At 37.8% G+C, this 25,818-nt stretch overlaps 1 protein-coding gene across 2 annotated transcripts; it reads left to right on the top strand.

Annotated features, from left to right (window-relative positions):
• The first annotated feature begins 710 nt into the window (after nucleotides 1-710).
• Nucleotides 711-24,744, top strand: LOC149835593 (ACT domain-containing protein ACR11-like). 2 transcript variants are annotated; one of them, XM_090008615.1, is made up of 10 exons: nucleotides 711-1,166; nucleotides 1,983-2,037; nucleotides 2,117-2,242; nucleotides 2,401-2,495; nucleotides 4,274-4,358; nucleotides 4,464-4,523; nucleotides 11,116-11,171; nucleotides 24,173-24,278; nucleotides 24,344-24,412; nucleotides 24,497-24,744. In XM_090008615.1, exons 1-10 carry the CDS (start codon nucleotides 1,006-1,008, stop codon nucleotides 24,557-24,559), a joined length of 876 nt encoding a protein of 291 aa, XP_089864741.1. In that variant the 5' UTR covers nucleotides 711-1,005; the 3' UTR covers nucleotides 24,560-24,744. The 2 variants fall into 2 exon arrangements, with proteins under 2 accessions (XP_089864741.1, XP_089864742.1); XM_090008616.1 differs by lacking the exon at nucleotides 24,344-24,412.
• The last annotated feature ends 1,074 nt before the right edge of the window (nucleotides 24,745-25,818 follow it).

Consider the following 25,818-nt stretch of genomic DNA (forward strand, 5'->3'; position numbering starts at 1 on the left):
TTATATTTACACGAAAACCATCCAATGGTGTCTTCTATATCATATCATGATCCACTCATGGTAAATTAAATTCATTTGCTTATTGAAAAAATATTTGGAAAAATATTAACGAATTTAAAGCATTGAAAAATATACCAAATATTTAATATAAAACAAAAAACAAAAAGATTACAGCACTGAGTCTCATAAGTACCATGACATTTTCAAGATGGTGATATTTTTGGCTTATGTCGGCTTCCGAAAATATCTCTATTATTGTTCTCAAAGCATGAAAAACTCGTATCTTGCCAAAATCCTTACAATTCAAATTACCCTAGTGATCAGATATGGTCAATTAAGGGTACGAGTCTAATGGGTAGAAAAGGCTTTTCAGATGCATTTTAACCATGGGAATGGAACAAACAAAAAGACAGTTTTTCCAGAAAATGAAACATAAAAGTGTCTTTTTTAACAAAACAGAGCTCTGTTTTTTGAAGCACCAACAAATAAATAAATTAAAAAAGAAAGAAAGAAATACTGACCGGGCCACCATGATGAAAGCTTTTTTGAAAATCATTAAAGCCTAATCATCCTTCCTAGGCCTCTAGTTTAAACCCATAGATAGCGTGGAACTCCGTGTGGATCATGAGACTAAAAGCTTCTCTCTCTCTCTGGGGACCCATTGTGATGAAAATATTAAATAAAAAAGTCCGCAGTAAAAAGGGGATCCTAGAGAGAGAGAGATTTCAAGTTGGATAACCAAGGGGGGAGCTTTGATGGCGGATATCACCATGAATCAGTGGATCAAAATCCAGTGGATTGAAAGCGATTTCGATCGTGGGGTGCAGAATAAAAATGTTAAATGGACGTGGGCATTGAAAGAGATCCCTCTAGCTTCATCCGAAAGAGCAATCCAGATGTGGTTGTGACAAATCCACCCTTTCCTCCAACACCCATTTCGCGAAACGAAGCTTTTCCTCTCCATTTGGGTTCGTCTTTGTTGTAACTGTTGAGGTTGCTTCTGAAATGGCCGGCGTTTTTGGTGTGGAGCTAGCTTCCTGCAGATTTGTTGCCGCCGGAGATCTCTCTTCTCGCAGGGCAGTTTTTCCCGCCGGGAAGATCGACGGTGGCGCGGCGTCGAAGCACTCCGATGATCACTTTCGCTGTCTGATTCGATCCAGTAGAAGGTATAACTTTTGCATGCTCCACTTTACTGGACTTTGTTCATCTGAATTGTTGGCTGTTTATCATCTGCTTTGAGATGTTTCCGTTTCTTGGTGCTTAATTGGACTGTCTTTCAAAAAAAAAAATTGAACTGCCACTATTAGGTGTACTAAAACTTGTGGGTTTTTATATGATAAATTGTTTGTTTCACCCTCTCATTCATTTGATTTTTTTTCTCAAGTTTTGTCTCTCTTCAAAGTGACATTATCCTGTTATGTGTTGAATATGGTTTTTGTTAGCTTAAGATTGTTTGTTATTTTCTCAGATTCTTTATCCTATTCGCATGCTTATTCCTTCTTCAGACACAGATCCGTATCTCTCGTATATAAATCTATGATGAGCATTATAAGAAGATTCATTTTGCATCATACCTACCTGATTCCTTGGTTTGACGTCACTCAGAAATGCTTTTTTAAATTACTTGGGAAATTTATTCTTTAATTCTTAAATTTTATTTATATATGCCATGTTGGTTCATTTTGATGGTATTGGTTTCCATTTCACAAATGGCCATTTCACGACCAACCTAATATTGTCCCTCACACTTGGCTTTTCCCCGCTATTCTGCACATTTAGAAAGTCTGCCTGCTTATTTCTTTAGAAATTTGGATTGCACTTCTTTTCCCTGGATTTCTATTTGGTGTAGTTTCTTGAACAGTCTTCTGAACTTTGCATCAATTGGTTGCTTATTAGATACTCCCCTATTTTCTGAAGTAACACGGACTTACATGTTTTATGTATGATTAAATTTTTTGTTCATTTTTCTTGTAATTTTGTAGATCTGTGTATGTAGTGGCTAAACTTTCACAAGCTTCATCTACGTCAGCTTTGGAGGTATTTGAATTGTTTCTTCTATTGAGATGGGGATGACTCAGTCAGTTATCTGTAGTTTCTTAATTTCATGGATTAACAGGGTGGAAGTTCTAGTGAAATTGAAACAGTTCCTACACCGAAAGTCATAATAGATCAGGATTCTGATCCTAATGCCACAGTTGTGGAGATAATGTTTGGTGATCGGTTGGGGGCTCTTCTTGATACTGTATGATAGTGATCCTAACTCTTGTCATACTTGCATGTTGTTCTTAACTGTTTTCTTGTTGTTTTCCCCAGAAGTGGTAGTTTTGTTATTCTCATCTGAAAGTTCAGGAAATTTTTTAGCATGATCTTCTTGTAACGTGGCTTGAATTTCTGTTGCAGATGCGTGCACTTAAGAATCTGGGACTCAATGTTGTTAAGGCTAATGTTTTCCTGGACTCTTCTGGCAAGCACAATGTGTTTGCGATTACTAAAGTGTAAGATCATGACCTGATTACTGTAATTGTAGGTTGGCACGCTATTCCTTTTCCATTTTTGAGCTTTCATTTGCAGGCATTGGTTGAACTGAGGAGTTAAATCTAACAAATCTTCAAGCTATTAATTTTCTTTTACTTGTTCAATATTTCTGAAAGCAGCAAAGTTTGTGCTCAAACCGTTTCTTTTGATATAGATAGTTTGTATGATGCAGGTTCTCTAAACTTTCCTGATAAATCAAGTTATTTCCTAATCTGGTCTTCTGTGTCAAGTGGACACTGCAAGGGACATGCAGAGACACTATTCTTGTCTAATTTCTCATTAGCAATAGATAAGGGGACACAACATGGGAGTAAATTTGGGCATCCCTATGGTTTAGCTGGTCACATTAGCTACTTTTGTTAATTATGGCAGCCCTTGAAGCTGACAGGACGAGTTAACTTAATATTTTGTCTAGAAGGGTGGGGCATAGGCTCCAAGATCAACATGTGCTTTTCTTCCATCGAAAACTATGAAAAATGTGTTCATTGTCTTAAAGATTACTGAGATGTTTCATCATCCAGAATTTTCTTTTTCTATGATCGTTCAATTGTCTGGTCACAGAATACTTGTGCATTCCTTATCAAGTACAAGGGCCTCACCTTGTTTTGGTGGTGGCTTTTCTCAAGTATTGTCGATATGGATTTCTTACCAGTCAAAGCCTGTCTACTTTGACTTTGGCCTGTTCTTATGATAACTTGCCTTGTATTTACCACTTCTTGCTGCTATATTTATGTCAATGCATTTTATGTACTGATAAGATATTTGGATATACCCTCAGTCATCGATTATCTTCATTTGTTGTCAATTGTTGATTGATCCTTCAAAGAGGGATATGTTAGAGGAGTGTGTGATTTGAGATAATTGACCACTCCCGTTCTAACATGAAATTGATTGTTGATAACCCATGTTGGATACTTTTTATCAATGGTTAATTGATGGAAGCTATTTCCAAGGTTTTAAATGTAGCTGTCAGTGTGCGGCCGTGCACGTGCATGAAATTGTTGAGCCTTTTTTTTTTTATGGAAGGTAATTTAATGTAGAGAACCTGAATGCATGCTGCTAGTCTTTGGACATCCTTCTTCTTGTAAGGCTACTCATGGAATGTGGATGTCTGGTCTGGTGAGAAATTTATTTAGAATGTATTAGAATGCTTTATTCACTTAGATTTCAATTAGAGATTGTCTTCATCAAAAGGTAAACGATTTCAAGGTAGTGTCTGAATACATGGTGCTATTCCTTGAACATTCTTGTTCTTGTAAGACTACTTCTCATGGAGTGTGATTTGGGTCGAAACTTTTTGGGGTTAATAACAAAGGGCCACCCAACTTATCAGCTATTTTGGAAGATCCACCCAACTTTTTTATTAATAGATTTATAGATTTAACCACCTATTTTTTCAACTTTGTTTCAGTGACATTTGATCCTAGAGTCACTCAGTTGCTTATTTTTAAGCAAATAAAATACTAAAATACCCTCAATAATTATTTCATCTTTATCAACAAAGGGCCAAAAGTAATTTGTGAATATTGGGTCGTTATTTGAAATGCATTGTGAAAAAGCATGCAGCTGAATGTAATAACCAAAATGTTGGGTTGTTCTTTCTAAATTGTTGATGTTGGGTGGCTTTTCGTAATTTATTTAATCACTTGAGAATTTTACTTAGCTTGGGTTAGAGTGCTTTAGAAGCAATACGATTGACTACTATCAACTTAGATATTCATGGAGGTTGTCTCAATAGGGATACTGGACGAAAAGTTGAAGACCCTGAATTGCTAGAAGCAATACGATTGACTATTATCAACAACATGCTTGAATATCACCCGGTAACCCTTTTTGTTTGTTTTATTATTAATTTTTGGAGTTTCTATAATAATGATTAAAAAAAGTTTAAAGAAGGATTACATCCGTGAAATTTATTTAATTTACAGGAATCCAGCGCTCAATTGGCAATGGGAGCAGCCTTTGGAGTGGTACCACCAAAGGAAAAGGTATGCATAAACATTTTATTATTTACTCTGGTAGGATTTTCTCACTTTTAGTCCTAAAAAGGTCTGTGGCATGCTGCTAAGAAATCTGTTCACTAGAGAAAGCATAATTACGTGTGTAGTCTATATGATTATACACTTATGTACAAATTGGACCAGACCAATCTTTCTGCTGATAATATAGGTGATTATATTCAAGTCCAGGTTTGGTGCTATCATTATGGGTTAGAAATGCAGCTTCCATCTCACCCTTGTCTATGCCTTTCTTGAAAATACACCGACTTTCCATGAATTTACTATCCAACATCTGGGTAGGACAAAACAAATAAAGGTGTTAATTACCATCTTTCTTGATACATATTTCATGAGATGTTAGAAGTGGAATATGGAGTATCAACAGTTACTATGCGACGTGTCTCCTTGGAGACATCCGATAACAGTTATTATGCTACGTGACATTCCTAATCTGTTTTGAGGGATGACAACTTTCTCCTTTCATGCAAGGGTCAAGTTGGAATTCCCTGTCGGATTTTACATGTTCATTTTTTCATGCAAATTTTGTAGAATAATAGTTCACTAATGAACACCGTTTCTCCCTTCTGAAAACTGTAAGAGTATTATGTGTTAAAATGTATCTCCTCCTAAAATCGTTGATGTAAATATAAATATATATACTTATATACTTAGAGATACATATACATATAATATTTATATGTATATGTATCTCTATATATATAAGTATATATATTTATATATTATTTTCTTTTTGTTCACCCGATAAGGGTATTATTGTAAATTTCCTTTTTGCGCATATTCCAATAAGAATATGTTGTATCTTTTCTTTTTATTTTTTATCCTTTTTATTTTTATTTTTTATTTCTTTTCACCTTTTCACAAAAGGTGCATTGGGGATCCCCCAATAGAGTCGTTGGGGGGTCCCCAATGGTCACAAAAGTGACCGTTGGGGGCTCCCCAACGACTCCTTTGGGAGCCCCTTTGCACCCTCTTCTTCTTGTATAAATAGGGGTGATCCCCTCTAGTTTTTCCTAAGCTTGAGAGTCTCAAGCATTCGGTTCCTTCTATAAAATACATGCCATTGTGCATGTTTATTGTTTTTACGCTTTTGCGTATTTGTTCAAGTGTTGTGAGAGTGCCTTCGTGCACATCTTTTCCATATTTTTTGTGCTCATATGCGTATTGTCTTTTCATAGACAATTTCACATGGTATCAGAGCAAGGTTGATTATTGAAGATCGTGGGATTCTCCTTTTTTCGAGTGCCTCGAAAAACGTGCCTTCCGATCCTTGAAGATTGAAGTGGTGGATCTTTCTTCTCAAATATTTTAGAAGAATCTTGTGCAAAATTGGTGTTGGAAATATTGTGTTGGTACGCTTTTTTCTCTATCTCTCTTCTCTCTAATGGGCGAAAAAGAGTCCCATTTTGCTCTTGGTTTCAAATTAAATGGGTCCAACTATCATGTTTGGGCCGGGAATATGGAGGCTCATATAAAAGGGAAAGGCCTATGGGGATATGTTCTTGGCACAATTCCGGAACCGGAACCCAAGATTACAATAGTAAAAGAAGGCGAAATCAAGATTCTTGAGGGAGAAGAAAGAACCAAAGCTCTTGAAGAATACTCCAAGAAACACGATGAATGAGAAATGAAGAATTTCAAGATTCTCTCATGGTTTTTCTCATCCGTAGAAACCAAGATTAATGCCAACATTATTAAATTCAAAAAGGCATCGGAAGCTTGGCATTATCTTGAAAAAATGTACACCTCAAGGGATCTCTCTCATAAGTATTACCTTCAAAAGAAGGCTATCTCTCTCTCCCAAGGTGAAATGACGATTAGGGAATACTTTGCCGATCTTTCCTCTATTTGGGATGAGCTTGCAATGCTTGAACCAAAATGGAGTGGAGAGGCAATTGAGCTCCGTCATAAGCAACTTGAAGAAGATCGGTTCTTCAATTTCTTAAATGGGCTAAGGCCCGAATTTGAGCAAATAAGGTCATCTCTTCTCTCCTCTTTCACTCCCCCTTCTCTTGAAGATGTTCTCACCAAGTTAAGTGGTGAAGAGACTCGTATGAATTTATGTAAACAAGGACCAAATGTCCTTGCGGTCCCTTGTAATATTGAAGAACATAGTGAGGTCAATGCCGTATCAAGACCCGGAAACAATGTAAAAACCTATCGTCCCCCTCACTTTAAATTCCAAAATCAAGGTGAAAATGGTGGTCAAAGAGGAAGAAGGGACTATAGCAAAACTATTTGTCATTTTTGTAAAGAACCGGGACACATCAAACCCGTATGTCCTAAATGGAAGAGACTTCTACCTATGGCTACCACTGGTGTACCACAGAAGGATGAGGCATCTTCAAGTGGGACCCTTTCTATAAATCAAATAGTGGAAGCCCTTCAACCTCTCCTCAAGGGATCTACCTCCGGTGCGGCCGTATCCACTTCTTCTCCTCCAGGTAAAATCTCTTGGCTTTTGGACTCTGGTGCATCTTTTCATATGTCCCCAAACTTTTTGTCACTTTCCGATTATTTGAAAAACCGTTCCCCATCTTATGTCTCTACTGCTCATGGAACCTCTCTTGAAATTAAAGGAATAGGTAATTTTGAAACTCAAGAGTTTTCTATTCCGAAAATCAGATTTATACCTAAACTTAACTTAAACCTCCTCTCTGTTTCTCAACTCACGGACCATGGCTGTGATATTAAATTCTCTTGTGACAAATGCTTAATACAGGATCGCCAGTCCGGGAAATTGATTGGGGAAGGCTTTAGAAGAGGAGATCTATACTATATGGAATCTCTTCAAGTTCCAAAAGTTTTGTGTAATGTTGCCCGACATAAGGATATAAATGTATGGCACAAAAAACTTGGTCATCCTAATATCACCAAGTTATCATATTTACATTTTGCAAAAGACTTATGTAAAAGCTCTTTTTCTTGTAATGACTGCATTCTCGAAAAAATGCGCAGCTTACCTTTTGAGCAAAGAACTATGTTCTCTTCTAAAACTTTTGAAATTGTTCACTCAGATGTTTGGGGACCCGCACCTGTTGTTTCAAAAGGAGGTTTTTCGTATTATGTAATATTTGTGGATGACTTTTCCCGTTACTCGTGGATATATTTTCTTAAGTTTAAACATGAAATGTTTTCATGTTTTAAAAATTTTCACTCAATGATTAACAATCAATTCAATAGCAACATAAAGATTTTTAGAAGTGACTCTGGGGGAGAATATCTCTCCAATCAATTTAAGGTATATCTTGAGGATCACGGTATTATTCACCAAAGGTCTTGTCCTAAAACACCTCAACAGAATGGGTTGGCTGAAAGAAAACATAGGCACATTATTGAGACCACTAGGACTCTTCTTATATCTCAAAATATTCCTAAAAACTTTTGGGCCGAAGCAGCCCTTGCTTCTGTTTATTTAATAAATCGTCTACCATCTAGGTTATTAGGTAAAATATCTCCTTTTGAGATATTACATAAGCTTGAACCTGATTATAATAGGTTAAGGGTCTTCGGATGTAAGTGTTTCATACTTACGGATAAGAATGACAAGCTTTCACCCAAGGCTATCCCTTGTGCTTTTCTTGGTTATTCTGAAACTCAAAAAGGGTTTCGTTGTTACGATCTTCGAGAGGATAAGCTATATGTCTCTAGAAATGTAACCTTTTTAGAAAATGAGAGTGGTTTTGAAAAAAATGTTTCTCAACAAGAAAATTTTGATTACTCCTTCTTATTTGACTTGTTATCTAGTAATGATGACATATCCAGTGATGATGATGTATCATTAAACCATGATGAGGAAAATGATGAAGATATTGGTGAACATAATGATCCAGAAAGTAGAGTTCCAAGTGAGCCTATTACCTGCTCTCGTAGAAACCAAGACACCTTTAGAAGTGCTATTGATCAATATAGTGAGCTTTCCACTCCTCTTGACCATAGAAGATCTGAAAGAAATAGAAGACCTCCAACTCGCTTTGTATCGTTTGATTCTTTTTCACCCCGATATAGGGCTTGTCTTAGTGCTATTCACTCTTATTTCGAACCAAGAAATTTTGCAGAAGCTAAAAAATGTATAGAATGGCAAGAAGCCATGCAAAGTGAACTTAATGCTCTTAAAAGGGCAGGAACTTGGGATTTTCAAACTCTACCTATAGGAAAGAAAACTATAGGCTGTCGATGGGTCTTTAAAGTTAAAACTAAGAGTGATGGTTCTTTAGAAAGGTATAAAGCTCGCTTAGTTGCTAAAGGGTATGGGCAAGAGTATGAAATTGATTACGAAGAAACCTTTGCCCCTGTAGCTCGGATGGTTACCGTTAGGTGTCTTATTACTATTGCATCTATTAAAAATTGGAACATTTTTCAAATGGATGTTAAAAATGCCTTTTTAAATGGTGATCTTAACGAAGAAGTATATATGGATGCCCCACCAGGCATGATAATTCCTAAGGATAAAGTTCTTCGTCTTCGAAAGGCTCTCTATGGCTTAAAGCAGACCCCCAAAGCCTGGTATGATAGATTTACCAGTGTAATGTTGGAAAATGGTTTTTCATCGTGTTATACTGACACTGCTTTGTTTACTAGAAAATCTAATGCAGGGATTGTAATTTTATTACTTTACGTTGATGACATGTTAATAACAGGTGATGATGTTCAAGGAGTCAAGGGTATTAAGTCCGTCTTGACTTCAAAATTTGAGATGTCAGACTTAGGTTTTCTGACATATTTTCTTGGAATTGAGGTTGCCTATTCGCAACGTGGTTATTTTCTATCTCAATCTAAACTTGCCTGCGAGATTATTGACAGGTCAGGTATTTCTGATGACAAAGTATGCGAAACTCCTGAAGTTGTGAGAGCAAAAATGAAGATTGACGACGGTGTTCCTCTAACCGATCCTACTCCTTACAGGCAGTTGGTAGGGTCTTTAATGTATCTTAGCATTACTCGACCCGACTTGTCACATGCTATACACATCGCCAGTCAGTTTCAGCATGCTCCTACAACCATTCATATGAGTGCTGTGCTCCGCATCATCAGATATTTGAAGGGAACGGTAAATAAGAGAGTATTTCTATCCTCTTCCTCTGAATTGAAATTGCTTGCTTATACTGACTCAGATTGGGGAGGTGACCCTAGTAACCGTCACTCCACCACTGGTTTCTGTGTTTTCTTAGGTGAGTCCTTGATCTCATGGCGATGCAAAAAGCAACAAAAGGTCTCCCTGTCATCCACTGAAGCCGAATATAGAGCCATGACATCTACCACCATGGAAATTGTATGGATTCGAAGTCTTTTGGAAGATATGGGAGTGTTTATCAGAGAACCAACAAAGTTGTGCTGTGACAATAAAAGTGCAATTTATATTGCCAAGAATCACACCTTTCACGAGCGAACAAAGCATATAGAGATGGACTGTCATTATGTCAGAGAAGAATACTTGAAGAAGGTCATTGATCTTCCATACGTAACGTCTGAGTATCAGCTTGCTGACTTCTTCACCAAAGCTCTATGTTCGCCCAGATTTCATTTCCTCCTTGGCAAACTTGCGGTTATCACACCGTAAGTTTGAGGGGGGGTGTTAAAATGTATCTCCTCCTAAAATCGTTGATGTAAATATAAATATATATACTTATATACTTAGAGATACATATACATATAATATTTATATGTATATGTATCTCTATATATATAAGTATATATATTTATATATTATTTTCTTTTTGTTCACCCGATAAGGGTATTATTGTAAATTTCCTTTTTGCGCATATTCCAATAGGAATATGTTGTATCTTTTCTTTTTATTTTTTATCCTTTTTATTTTTTATTTCTTTTCACCTTTTCACAAAAGGTGCATTGGGGATCCCCCAATAGAGTCGTTGGGGGGTCCCCAACGGTCACAAAAGTGACCGTTGGGGGCTCCCCAACGACTCCTTTGGGAGCCCCTTTGCACCCTCTTCTTCTTGTATAAATAGGGGTGATCCCCTCTAGTTTTTCCTAAGCTTGAGAGTCTCAAGCATTCGGTTCCTTCTATAAAATACATGCCATTGTGCATGTTTATTGTTTTTACGCTTTTGCGTATTTGTTCAAGTGTTGTGAGAGTGCCTTCGTGCACATCTTTTCCATATTTTTTGTGCTCGTATGCGTATTGTCTTTTCATAGACAATTTCACATTATGTTCATGCATATCTGTATAAGCACAAAAGATATTTCATAGGATATTTTCTCTGTTTTGACTAATACTTATTTGAAAAGAAATATTAATTTATTTGCATGTTTGGTAAATGTAACTTCCATCACTTGCAGTGTCTGTCATGTGTGCACACAAGTTTGCTCTCTTTTATCTGCTTATTGTCTCCACCGCAATGCATATTTCTCAATTCTCTGATGTTAGTTATGCATGGCCTATAGATGCCATCTTTTTAACTGTGATGTCTTTAACAGCCTTGGTTGGAAGTGTTGTCAAGGATGTTAGTGTTGTCTTTAATATTTTTAGCTGTTAATATTTGCACTATTAGTCTCATACATTTGTTCCATGTTGTTGAATCATTGGATTTCCACATATCAGGTTGATGTTGATATTGCTACCCATATAAATGTTCAGGACGATGGAGCCAACAGAAGGTACACCGTACACATAGCCGACTTTTTTTCCATTGCGCGTGCGTGTGTGTATACTTTCATCTTTGACATAAGACTCCTATTAAAATCTTTCTCTTACTAATGAGCAGAATTCTCAATTAATTCACATTTCACAAAGTACTGATATTAGATGGATCTTCATGGGGCTCATTGACATCTGGAATTCATGCCCTGCCATGATTATTGAAGTTTACAGATGTTCCTTGCTTGTCTAGGGCGTATCTTAAAAAATTATGTTTAGATGGGTAATATGCTGCGGGTACAACACAGCAATTCCAAAAAATATGGGTACGGGGACACGGTTATATATATTAAATATTATATAAATGCAAAATAAATTCAAAATAAAATGAATATAATTTAAATATATATGCTATATCTAAAATATATATTATATACTAAAAATATAAGGTTATAAACTGAAAATATAATTATAAATTATAAATTGAATACAAACTTGTATGTGCAGAGGGTAAAATGGCATGTCCAGGTGTTGACACGGGGACACGTGTGTCTGTAAGGAAATATGTGGAAAAGAAATATATGTCCTACAATGGACATTCACACATAGAAACCAAAGAACAAGTCCAAAAGAGGACATACACAAAAGCCAACAATGGCTTGAAAGCATAAAATCTTATAAAGGCACAAGAAGGCTTGAAGAAGCCACACATACAAAAGGGGGAGACCCCACTTATTTATAGGCAAGAGAGGAGTGAGAGAGAGTTAGAGAAGGGAGAGAGAGAGACACCATTGGGAGTCCCAACAAGGTGTCGTTGGGCTCCCAACGGTCACGACCGTTGGGGGCCCAACGACTCTTTGTTGGGACCCCCAATGAGTGTGCATTTAATGCACAAAAAATAAAAAAAGAAAAAAAGAAAAAAGAAAAGAAAAGAAAAAGAAAAGAAAAGGTAAAAAAGACTACAATGCCCCTATTGGATTGATTTACAAAAATACCCCTTATCGGGTATGTGGATGAATATTTATATATATATATATATACTTATATATATAAATATATTGATTACATGTATTTTAACACCCTCCCTCAAGCTTTACAGAGATATAACCGAAAGCTTGTTGAGAAGAAACATGAAACGAGGAGCAGCAAGGGCTTTAGTGAAGAAGTCCGCCAACTGGTACTCGGATGTGACATAGGGCAGTGCTATGGTTTCTTTTAGGTATTCATCTCGAACATAATGGCAGTTCATCTCTATGTGTTTAGTACGCTCATGAAAGGTGTGATTGCTTGCAATATAAATGGCGCTCTTGTTATCACAACACATCTTCAAAGGAGTAGAGATGATTATGCTCATATCACTGAGGAGACTTCTAAGCCACACAAGCTCCATGGTTGTAGTGGTCATTGCACGATACTCCGCTTCTGTTGAGGACAATGACACTTTGAGTTGCTTCTTGCATCTCCAAGAAATCATAGATTCACCTAAGAAAACACAAAAACCAGTAGTTGAAACTCTATCATTGAGATTTCCTCCCCAATCAGCATCAGTATAAGCAATTAAATCAATAAATGATGAAGAAGAAAGAAAAACTCCCTTAGTTATGGTGTCTTTAATGTATCTGACTATTCTTAAGACTGCACTCATGTGCACAGTTGTAGGTGCATGTTGAAACTGACTGACTGAGTGAACTGCATGAGCTATGTCTGGCCGAGTGATGGATAAGTATGTCAGTGACCCAACAAGTTGACGGTAGGGAGTAGGATTCTCGAGAAGTGTTCCATCTTCCAACCTTAACTTTGCATTGATAACCTCAGGGGTTTCTGTCTTCTTATCATCCGAAATTCCAGACTTGGAACAAATGTCAGCAACAAGTTTCATCTGAGAGAGAATATACCCTCGGGGAGAGTATGCTACTTCAATACCTAAAAAATATCTTAAGAAACCAAGGTCAGACATGTCAAAATTTTCTTTTAAAACTTTCTTAATATCATGGATTCCTTGCTTATCACTTTCAGTGATGATCATATCATCGACATACAATAGTAAAATAACTACTGAAGTCCCTGCACTTTTCACAAACAACGCAGTGTCAGTATTGTTGAGAATAGGTGGTTCTTTGCTTAAGTTATTTTATATTAGAGGTTTTCTGAATTTTTGTCCTCATAAGGACTTACATGTAATTTCTCTTTTTGCCTCTCTCTATTTAATATAGAGAGAAGCCCTAATTAAAGAGGTTAACGAGTTCTATTCTCACAGTCGTCTCTCTCTCTCTCTCTCTCTCTCTCTCTTCCTCTCTCTCTCTCTACCTAGGGTTCGGGTCATCACTTCTCTTCTTCAACATGGTATCAGAGCTAGCGATCTCAGGAGCGTGATCGGTCTGATCTCAGGAGCGTGATCTACATCCTCGAGCGTGATCGATCTGATCTCAGGAGCGTGATCTACATCCTCGAACCAGGTGTGCATTATTTTTTTTTAGATCTGATGACAGATCTGGCCTAGATTTGTTATCAGACCTAAAGAGCATAGTGGGAGTGAGCCCTCAGGTCAGGCAATCGTAATTTTTTTTCCTCTTGAGCTTCACATGCCGTGACTTCTGGGTGAGGCAGCTGATAGCAGATCCTATCGTCGCCTGCCATGATGTGTTTATCGTGTCCCTATCGTGACTGTTTTGTCCTTTGAAGAAAGGAACTCCCTGCTGGTGGCTGTCGTGAGTTACAACATCTGTAAAAATGATTTCAGCGACTGCTGTCGTGATTTTAAGCCTCTGTCGTGAGTTCAGCATCTGCCGTGACCCTTCATGCTGTTGCTATTATTTTTTCTGTCGTGATTACAACTGTCGTGACCCTTCATGCTGTCATTATGATGTCGTGATTGTTTTTTCCATGCTGTCGTGATTGGTTTCAGCATCAGAATCTCTGTAGTGGAAACAAGTTTTTTTTCTGTTGTGTTGAAAATTCTCATGTTTATGTGAAAGTTTTTGAGGGAGGCTAATGCGTGACTGTTATGTGTGTGGGCTGCTGTTCAAGATTCATCTCTTGTGGCCTGTTGTTCCTTACTGTCGTGGTTTTTTTTTTGGTAAACAGCTGCTAGGTTGCTTGAAATCTGTCCAGATTTTTTTTTTCTGCTGAAACAGAAATATTTGGTTAGTATGGCTGAAACTTCAAAATGTGATTCCAAATTGGAACACATTGGAGAATATAAAGCATTTGCCAACCCCTTCTCGTATGGCTCTTCCGTAAGGTTGAATGAAACCAACTATGCCAGATGGTCCAGAACTTTTATGATGTCGGTATCTCGACATCGTCGAAAACATATTTTGTTGGAAGGCGAACCCACTGAGAAATTGGGAAAATATGTTACTTGGGATGAAAATAATGACATAGTTATGTCATGGATCATGAATAGTGTCGAACCCCATATTGCAGATGGATTGATCTACTATAATACAACCAAACTGATGTGGGACAATCTTCGTGATACATATTCACAAGAAACAAATGTGAGTCGTATCCTGCAAGTCGAACAGGAAATATATAATTTGCAACAGGGAGATCAGACCTTGGCCCAGTACTATGCCCCGGTCAAAGCTGCGTTTGAAAGACTTAATGCTCACAGGCCCCTTTGTTGCTCGAAGCAAAAGGATCATCAAGAACAAACCATGGTTGCTCGTTTTCTTACAGGTCTTTCTTCAGATTTTTCGGTTGCAAAAGTTCAAATGTTGACTGGATCAGATGTTCCCACTCTTGCTGATGCTTACAATCGTCTGAGTAGACTTGCGATCTCTCTGCCCCAATCTCAGCCTGTGACTCAGTCATCTGCTCTTTTTGTCTCATCTAGTTATGGGCGTGGAAATATTCAGAATATCAGAGGACGAGGACGTGGACGTGGACGTGGTATGGGAGGCAGAGGAAAGCTTCAATGTACATTTTGTGGAAAATCTGGACATTTAGAAGATCGTTGTTGGGATAAGCATGGTCGGCCACCCTCTTCTTCAGCAAAGTCATATACTCCAAAAGCAAATGTTGCTACTATCGAGGCAACAAATGTACAAGATAATATCACTGCAAATGAAAGCAGTATCACCCTTAGTCGTGCAGAATATGATGAATTGATCGCTCTTCGACCTGTGAGTTCCACCCCTCCTGTAGCTGGTGTTGCCTATTCAACCGGAAATCATCTTCATCCGACCGACAGTAAGTGGGTTATTAACTCCGGTGCATCCAGACATTTGTGTGGAAATTCACGTGTTTTTTCAGATCTAAAGGATATTAAGGCTCAGCTTGGAGTCTCATTAGCCGATGGGAGAAGCTCCCCGGTTGTTGGTCAGGGAAATATTTCTATATCCTCCTCATTACAGTTGAAAAATGCTCTTCATGCTCCAAACTTTCCTCAAAGTTTACTTTCTGTTAGTTGCCTTATAAAAGAACAAAATTGTAGAGTAATATTTGATCAAATGGGTTGTCATTTTCAGGATTTGCTGACGGGGAAGAAGATTGGTGGAGGCTATGAAGAAAATGGAATTTACTACCTACATCATCCAATGGGTTCGGTTCATGCTGCAGTGGAACATTCCTTCGGTCCTATTCAGTGGCATCGTCGTCTTGGTCATCCTTCATTGTCAAAGCTTCGGTCGGTATTTCCTCAGATTCCTTCCACCACATCATTTCAGTGTGAAGCATGTCAGTTGGGCAAGCATCATCGAAGTTCGTTCCCTTCGAGTCAGAGTTAGTCTAGTAATAAAGTTTTTGAACTTCTCCATGCAGATGTATGGGGTCCTAGTAAGATTCCTACTAGGACTCAGTGTCGTTATTATCTTGTTATTGTTGATGATTTTTCTAAGTTATCATGGGTATTTTTAATAAAAGAACGATCTGAAGTTCCAAGTATTATCAAATCCCTAATTCTTGAAATAAAAACTCAGTTTGAATCTATGGTCAAGATTGTTCGCACTGATAATGCTCTCGAGTTTAAATCAAAAGGTCTGTTACAATTTTACCAAGATCAGGACATCCAACCCCAAACTTCCTGTGCCTATTCATCTCAACAAAATGGGGTGGCTGAGCGAAAACATCGGCACCTCCTTGATGTTGCCAGGACCATTATGATTCAATCAAATGTTCCTGCCTTATACTGGGGTGATGCGATTACCACTGCTTGCTATCTGATCAACCGCATGCCTTCGTCTTCTGTGGGTGATCAAATTCCATTACATATCCTAAAACCTAATGCCCCACTTTTTTCTTTCACACCAAAAATATTTGGATGTGTTTGTTTTGTACACAAACTTGGCCCTGACCGTGATAAATTAGCCGCTCAAGCTACAAAATGCATATTTATTGGTTATCCAAAAAATCAAAAGGGCTATCGATGTTATGATCCTATCTCTCGTCGAGAGTATGTCAGTGCGGATGTATCTTTCCTGGAATCCTCTCCATATTACTCTAGTTCCGGTTCCCTGCTGCAGGTTGATCTAGCTGAATCTTTTCCCTTACCTATTCCTCCTTTTCCTTTGGAATTTGTGCCTACATTACAGAACCAAACTTCATCCTCTTCCAGATTTAATAATCCTCCATTGGTATATGTGCGTAGAGCTCCACTTCCGCAACAACCTTCATCTTCTTCTTCTCCTGAGGTAAGTTCTACTGACAATAATGATCTTCAGGATGATGACAACAGGCCTATTGCTCTACGAAAGGGGACAAGACAATGTACCTTATATCCCATATCTCATTTTGTCTCTCATGCCAGAATTGGACATCAGTTGAAGTCGTTTGTTTCAGCCTTGTCTGCTGAAACTATTCCTCTGAACTATCAACAAGCAGCACTTGATAATCGCTGGAAGCTGGCTATGCAAGAAGAAATGACAGCTTTAGTATCTCAGCATACCTGGGATCTTGTTGATTCCCCAGCAGATGCTGACATTGTTGGATGTAAGTGGGTATATACAATAAAGTACAAATCTGATGGTTCTATTGAAAGGTACAAGGCCAGATTAGTCGCGAAAGGGTATACTCAGACATATGGAATTGACTTCTTTGAAACTTTTTCTCCTGTTGCACGGATGGGTACCATCCGTCTTGTTCTCTCAGTAGCTGTTCAACATGGTTGGAGCTTATTCCAATTAGATGTGAAAAATGCTTTTCTCTATGGGGATCTATCTGAGACTGTTTACATGCAACAACCTCCAGGCTTCGAGGTTGAGGGGGAGTGTCAGAAGGTGTGTAGATTGCGAAAGGCGATTTATGGCTTGAAACAAAGTCCTCGTGCATGGTTTCAAAAGTTGTTTGAAGTAATGTCAAGCTTTGGTTTTAATCGATCAGCAGCAGATCATACACTTTTTCTAAAGAAAACTAGCTCTGGCATAGTTGTTATGGTGGTATATGTGGATGACATCATTCTTACAGGAGATGATGTGAAAGCTATTGAAGCCACAAAGGCTCATCTTCAAAAACACTTTGTTACAAAAGATCTTGGTTCACTCAGGTATTTTCTGGGTATAGAAGTTGCTAGGAGCCGTGAAGGGATGGTGTTGTCTCAACGGAAGTATGTTCTTGACTTATTAAAGGAAACAAGCATGTTGGGAGCTAAACCAACAAATATTCCCATGGACCATAAAGTTCAGTTGTTTGAAGAAGGGTCAAAACCTGTTGATAGCAAAAGCTATCGCTCCCTAGTAGGGAAGTTATTATATGTAACTGTGACCAGGCCAGATATTGCTTTAGCAGTAAGCAAAGTTAGCCAGTTTATGGACAAACCAACTGAAGTGCACTGGAATGCAGCCATAATGATTCTCAGATATCTAAAATCATCCCCTGGAAAAGGGTTATGGTTCAGGAAAGGTGGAACTCTGGAGATAGTAGCCTATTCTGATGCTGACTATGCTGGATCTGTAGTAGATAGAAAATCTACCACAGGATTCTGTGTGTTTTTGGGAGACAACTTGATTTCATGGAAAAGTAAGAAACAAACTGTGGTTTCCAGGTCGAGTGCAGAATCAGAATATCGGGCTATGGCCCAAACAACTGCTGAATTGATGTGGGTTTGCAGTGTTCTTCATGACCTCCAGGTGAAGGTTCCCTCTCCAATGACCATGATGTGCGATAACAAAGCGGCAACATATATAGCAAACAATCCTGTCTTTCATGAGAGAACAAAGCACATTGAGGTTGATTGCCACTATGTAAGAGATATGATTCAAGCTGGGCATATCACTACCAAATACCTAAAGTCGGAAGACCAAGTTGTAGATATGTTCACAAAGCCTCTTGCTAGGCCAAATTTTTCAAAGTGTTGTGACAAGCTGAGCATGATTGATATCTATGCTCCAGCTTGAGGGGGAGTGTTGAGAATAGGTGGTTCTTTGCTTAAGTTATTTTATATTAGAGGTTTTCTGAATTTTTGTCCTCATAAGGACTTACATGTAATTTCTCTTTTTGCCTCTCTCTATTTAATATAGAGAGAAGCCCTAATTAAAGAGGTTAACGAGTTCTATTCTCACAGCCGTCTCTCTCTCTCTCTCTCTACCTAGGGTTCGGGTCATCACTTCTCTTCTTCAACAAGTATAACATGAACGAAAATTTAAGCTAGTCATTACATTGCTAAATCTGTCATGCCAAGCCTTTGGAGCTTGCTTTAAACCATACAGTGCCTTTTTAAGTTTGAGAATTTTATTTTCACCAATAGATACTCCTGGTGGAGGATCCATATAAACCTCTTCGCTTAACTCACCATTAAGAAATGTGTTCTTAACATCTAATTGGTAGATAGGCCATTTTTTAACAGATGCAACCACAATAAGAGTCCTAACACTAGTCATTCTAGCTACGGGAGCGAAGGTTTCTTCATAGTCTATACCGTATTCTTGAGCATATCCTTTGGCTACCAACCTAGCTTTATAACGTTCTAATGACCCATCACTTTTAGTTTTAATTTTGAAGACCCATCTACATCCAATAGATTTCTTTCCAGTGGGTAATGAGGTTATTTCCCAAGTTTTAGCCTTTTCAAGGGCACTAAGTTCTAGTTTCATGGCTTCAACCCACTGAGGAATGTTTTTTGCTTCATTAAAGTGTGACGGTTCATGATAAAAGTGTAGTACAATTAGACATACCCTATACTTAGGTGTTAGGGACTCATAGGAAACAAACCTATTAGGAGGATTGGAGATTCAGCTAGATCTCCTTAAAGAGGTTTCTTCTATGTTGGAATCTTGAGAATATTTTTCTAGAGCACTTATGGGAACTTGTTGACCACGCCTAACATGGGTTTGAATTGGCCTATTTTCAAAATCATTACTTTCATTTTCAATATTATTAAGAGGAATATCCTCTAAATCATTAGGAACTTCCTCTTCGTGAGGAGTCACATCTTTTTTAGAGAGAAGATCAAATAAAAAAGTATATTCGCTTTCATCAATATCTTTATTTTTCTCAAAGCCGTTTTCATTTTCTAAAAAAGTAACGTCTTTGGATACATATAGTTTGTTGCTTTTTAGGTCGAAGCATCTAAAACCTTTTTGTTTTTCTCCGTATCCTAAGAACACACATTCAATAGCTTTAGGAGATAACTTATCTCTTTTATGTGTAAGGACAAAACATTTACACCCAAAAATTCTTAATCTATTAAAATCGGGTGTTCTTTCAAATAGTTTTTCATATGGAGATATATTTTGTAGGGATAAGGATATCATTCTATTTATCAAATAGGTGTAAGTTAAGGCGGCTTCGGCCCAATAACACTTTGGAATTTCTTTGGAAATGAGAAGAGTCCTAGTGGTTTCCAAAATGTGTCTATGCTTTCTTTCAGCTAGACCATTTTGTTGAGGAGTCCTAGGACATGACCTTTGATGACAAATGCCATTTGTTTCCAAGTATTCTTGAAATTCATTTGATAGATATTCTCCACCGGAATCGGATCGAAGAGTAGAGATATTACTTGAAAATTGATTTTTGACAATCATATGAATTTTTTTGAAGAAATTAAAGACTTCGGATTTTAGATTGAGCAAATAGATCCACACATATCTAGTGTAGTCATCAATGAAAGTAACATAATAGGAGTATCCTCCTTTTGATATGACCGGAGAAGGACCCCAAACATCCGAATGGACTAATTCAAAAGGTCTTTTGGACACAAATGTTCTATTTGGAAAATGAGTGGATTTCATTTTTCCAAAAATACAATTCTTGCAAACAAAATATTTCTAATTACAAAATTTCTTTCCAAAGGGAAAGGAGTACATTTTTGAGAAACTTGGATGTCCAAGTCTTTAATGCCAAGTTTTGATATTTTTATCTTGGACATGATTACAAAATGAGTTAGTGGGAAGTTTCAAGTTGTTCATGTAGTAGAGATCTCCCCTCCTATGGCCTTGCCCAATCCGCTTCCCGGACTGGAGATCCTGTATAGAGCAATCCTTGGTTGAGAAGGAGATTTCACATCCATGATCATATATTTGAGAGACAGACAAGAGGTTTAAATTAAGTTGAGGTACCACCCTTACGTTTGGTACAAAGAAATCTTTTGAAAAGTCTAAAGTTCCAAAACTTTTAACTTGTAAAGATGTACCATCGGCGGTGGAAACAAAAGAATTTTTGGAGTTGTTACATAAATTGGATAATCCATTTTCAATAGGGGTCATATGAAAAGATGCTCCAGAATCAAGAATCCAAGAAGACATACCTGGAGGAGAAGAAGAGGCAATGGTGGCTCTCGAAGTTGATGGTGATTTGAGTAGAATTTGAAGTGCTTCGGATAGTTGAGCAAGGGAAAAGGACTCCTTCCCTTTCATTGACTCCTCCTTCTTTTGTGTGGTTTCTTCAATAATTGCAACCTTACCTTTTGGAGGTTCATTTATCTTAGGACAATTAGGTCTTATATGACCCGGTTCTTGGCAATGATGGCAAATGGCTTTTCTATAATTGCCATTATAGTTATTTTGTCTCCCAAAGTGTGGAGGCTTATAAGCTTTCATATGATTGCTGGGTTTAGACACGGCTAGAACTTCATCTCCTCCTTTAATCATGCCAAGACACGTTTCTTCTTGGTATATTTCGGCTATGACATCTTCTAATGGAAGAGGTTTAGATCTATGAAGAAGGGAGGATCTAACTTGTTCATATTCAGGCCTAAGACCATGTAAAAATTGGAAAAAGTGTTCTTTTTTCATTTGTTCTCTTCTCATTTTCACATATTCACTAGACACCCATTTTGGTTTTAGTAGGGATAGCTCATCCCATAAAGGTCCAAGAGTGCTATAGTAATCTCTTACACTCATTTCACCTTGCTTAATGGTACAAATTTTTTCTTGGAGAAAGAATTGACGAGCAAGATCCTTTTGAGTATACATACCTTTCATAAAGAACCATGTTTCATTTGCTAGGCGAAATTTAGCAATGTTGGCGCAAATTTTGAGCTCCACGTTGTTCATGAACCATGCAAGAATTTTTGCATGCTTACTTTCCCAATCTTCGACCTTAGATTGGTGATCTTCAATAGCCTTCATGCGAGCATTTTCTTCTAGAGGTTTTTCTTGATCACCATCCATCTTTGTAAGTTGAAGTTGAGGTTCCCTAATGGTGCCCATAACATATCCCCAAAGCTTTTTACCCTTGAGGTTGTTCTCAATGGCGGCGGCCCACATCATGTAGTTGGTACCATTAAGCTTGAAGGAGAGATCAATCTTTTGTTCTCCTTCCATCATAGACTCAAGAGTGGAGGACAAACCAAAAGAGAGAGAAAAACAAGGTATAACCAGTCAACTAGCTATAAGAATCAAGAGCATAACCAAGGCTTTGATACCATGTAAGGAAATATGCGGAAAAAAAATATGTCCTACAATGAACATTCACACATAGAAACCAAAGAACAAGTCCAAAAGAGGACATACACAAAAACCAACAATGACTTGAAAGTTGAAAGCATAAAATCTTATAAAGGCACAAGAAGGCTTGAAGAAGCCACACATACAAAGGGGGGAGACCCCACTTATTTATAGGCAAGAGAGGAGTAAAAGAGAGTTAGAGAAGGGAGAGAGAGGCACCATTGGGAGTCCCAACAAGGTGTCGTTGGGCTCCCAACGGTCACAATTGTGACCGTTGGGGGCCCAACGACTCTTTGTTGGGACCCCCAATGAGTGTGCATTTAATGCACAAAAAATAAAAAAAGAAAAAAAGAAAAAAGAAAAAAAGGAAAAAGAAAAGAAAAGGTAAAAAAGACTACAATGCCTCTATTGGACTGATTTACAGAAATACCCCTTATTGGGTATGTGGATGAATATTTATATATATATATATACTTATATAAATATATTGATTACATGTATTTTAACAGTATCAACACGGGTACAGAGGGCAAAATGGAGTGTCCAGGTACCATATGTAATATGCTAATAATCTTTTTGAAGATTTTTGTTAATATGTTGGAGTGTTATATAAAAATATTGATTTATTTATTTTTTAATGGAACATGAGCATACCGTGGGCATGCTCACCTGGCTAGGAAGTGAACGTGATTGTCTGCTGCTTCTGGGTCATCTTGTGTTCGAACCATGGGTGGACATCCCTGGCCATAGTGCTGATGAGGGGGAGACTTAACCTAGTGGGAAAAGTTTGGGGGTGTTGAGGAGAAGTGAGGAGGGTGGATAGTGTACCCTGAGGGTTTTGCACCAGAAAATTCTGGAAAGGACGCGGTAAATGTTAATTCTCTTGGCGATTAGGGCTGGGAAACAAGCCGAGCCGCTCGTGATTTGGCTCGCCATGAACTTGTTTGTGTTCAGTTCATGCAGTTGGCGAGCCGAGCCATGAGCAACTTGTTAACCAAAAACAAGCCGACAATGAAGAAAGGGTGCTCGGCTTGGTTCAGCTTGTAAAATTATAATATATAGAATTTTAGTGCAATATCTGTCACAAAAGGTAGTTTTGTACTGTTGGTAAAGACTTATGACATGTAAGAGAGAGGTCTGCAATTCAAGTCTCATTGTTGTCATTGTTAAAATGCATGTTTTTTTAATGAGCCAGCTCATGGCTTGGCTCAGCTGACTTGAGTTCGGCTCGTCTAGTTATGAATATGAGCCAAGCGGCCCAAGCTTGAGCTGAATTAAATGATAAATGAGCAGAGCCTGAACAAGATGGGCTCGACTTGTTCGGCTCATTGACCAGCCCTACTGGCGGTTCCCCTGTCATAACTAAATTAATAAATATATATAACATTTCATGAAAATACAGACTCTTGGGATGATAACTACTTTTAAAAACGAGTGCCTCATCTGTTTGTTTTGCCTATTGCTGGATGTTAAACGCATGGACTCTGTGTACCATTCTGTATACTTTTCTATGCTAGTTGTGTTTGTGTATGCGGTTATACCTCTGGATATGCATGACACAAGTATACAACCTGCATGCTCATGTCATGCAAGAATTCATCTGCATCTCTATCGTCACTCTCATATTTGGTTCATTTGTCTCAAAACGAACCTGTTCACTTTTAGGTTGTGGCTTGCTGTGTTGTGATTGGATGATAAATATGCTTGTTTGTTTAATGGAGAACATTCTTGATCAATATGGAAGCTGCTCCCAGAACCAAATGTTACGAAGTGTTGGGTGACAGTTCTGATCATGCTCCCAGAATCTAATGTCATGAAGTGTTAGGTGATAAGAAATGAAATCATGACTGCTTAGCCTCTCCAGACCCATTGAATTTGTTAGTCTGCTCAAGTAACAGTAGCATTTGGGCACTTAATCATGATTGCTTAGCTTCTCCAGAACCATCAAATTTTGTTTGACTGTTCGAGTAATAGTAGAACTTGGGCACTTGGCCCCCATTAGGTTGCTACTTCACAGATTCTGTATTTTTTGGATTTGGTGAAAACTTTTGATTTATGTAGGTGCTTCCTTTGTGAAGTTACGTTTGTTAAAAAATCATATGGTGGGTATGGGTTTGTGCAATCAACATAATGATTATATGTACACAGATTGATATCATAATGTGTACCAACTTTTTCCTGGCTCATGCCTTTTCTAGTTTGCTTATTGTTGAAACTGTGGACCATCCTGGGCTGTTGGTAGAGATTGTCAAGATTATCACAGATATTAATGTTTCGGTGGAGTCGGGAGAGTTTGATACGGAGGTAACTACAGTTGCACTCTCTTGTTATCTCTAAAATTTCTCTGGCTTATTCCATGTTATATCTAGGGTCTTCTAGCAAAAGCAAAATTTCATGTCAGTTATCAGGGTAAAGCCATCTCCAAGCCCTTGCAACTGGTAAATGTCAAGTTCATGATGTTCCCTTCTGCAAGCTCAAAGGAGAGTTAACTTCTTCACGGAGTTTACGTGTCTGTTTTACAGGTTTTGGCTAATAGTTTGAGGTACTTCTTGAGGCGGCCATCAACAGAGGAAGCAAGTTTTTAGTCCCCTTCCCAAGCCACCCTTCTAATTGCAATTCTGGTTAACCAGTTCAGCATACCCAAAGTCATACAACTCTTTTTTTTTTTATGCAATGTATTAATTCTGTATTCCTCAAACGTTTTTTTACCTTATGGGCATTGGGCTTCATAAGATACCATGATACAACATATAGAAAATCGTGTTCACTATTGTGCGTTTTCTCTTTTCTTTCCATGTGTCATACACGAGCTTTACTGTATATGAAGGCAAAATGTCAACTTCCTATGGCTTTTGCTTTTTGGTAAGGTAGAATATTTTTACTTCTTTCTGGAGGAAGAACTGAGAGAATGATGTGATACTTCTGCCGTTGTGTTTTACGTGTTATTTATGACCTTGTATGTCATAGGAAGCAATGTCATGTATAATTCAGATGTGCTTCTAACATATCTCCATTTTTGCAATTTCTTTAAGGATTAGGACATGCCTGCAGCAAATTGGTGCTTATCACAGTAGCATCACTCGATTTGCATGGACATGGAAATTGGTGGTGCATATCGTCCATTTCTTGCATTTCTTCGTCTCGGTCTAATTCATGCGCACACTATATGATTGAGAGTTCGAAAATACCCAACAAAGTTTTTACCTGGGTTCATCAAATGACCCCCAGTTTAGTTACCTCTAACAGGTTCTTTAAAATGGTGGATGATTTGAAAATTAAAACTAATGCAGTCGGTCCAACTGATCCTTGCTAATTTTATATCTACATGGTCAACTTTGGTTAGATCCAGGTTGGACTGGATCCAGTCTGACTTCATAAACCCTTATAGTGTAATGGGATATGATATGTATCCTTCAAGCTATGCATTGTGATGGATCCGATATGCATCTTGGATCCGTTAGGTGGTTGAAGACTTGAAGTTCCAAATTAACTCCGTATATGGGAACTTTTTTCCCCCTTGACATTGCAAGTTGAAGATATGCCATAAGATTAAGCTCTTGTGTTTCAATAATTCTGTATAATCACTAATTTACTGTTTTAAATTAGCAAGCAGGCCTTCTCTTTTACATAGTTTTTTTTTCCGATAGTAAAGTACTTCCATAGCGTCACACCTTAAAATGTCAAACATTTGGCTGGTAATTTCGCCCGAGCTTTTTCAACATTTTGTTCTTTTATCGCATATTCTTGTAAGAAAATATCATTAAAATAGTATAAATAAAAATAAAAATAAAAATATAAATAAAATATAAATATAAAGCTAAAATGAAAAAAAGTGAAAAATGAA

Source organism: Nuphar pumila, chromosome 6, assembly GCF_984573655.1.
Source record: "Nuphar pumila chromosome 6, dmNupPumi1.hap1.1, whole genome shotgun sequence".
NCBI classification, from domain to species: domain Eukaryota; kingdom Viridiplantae; phylum Streptophyta; class Magnoliopsida; order Nymphaeales; family Nymphaeaceae; genus Nuphar; species Nuphar pumila.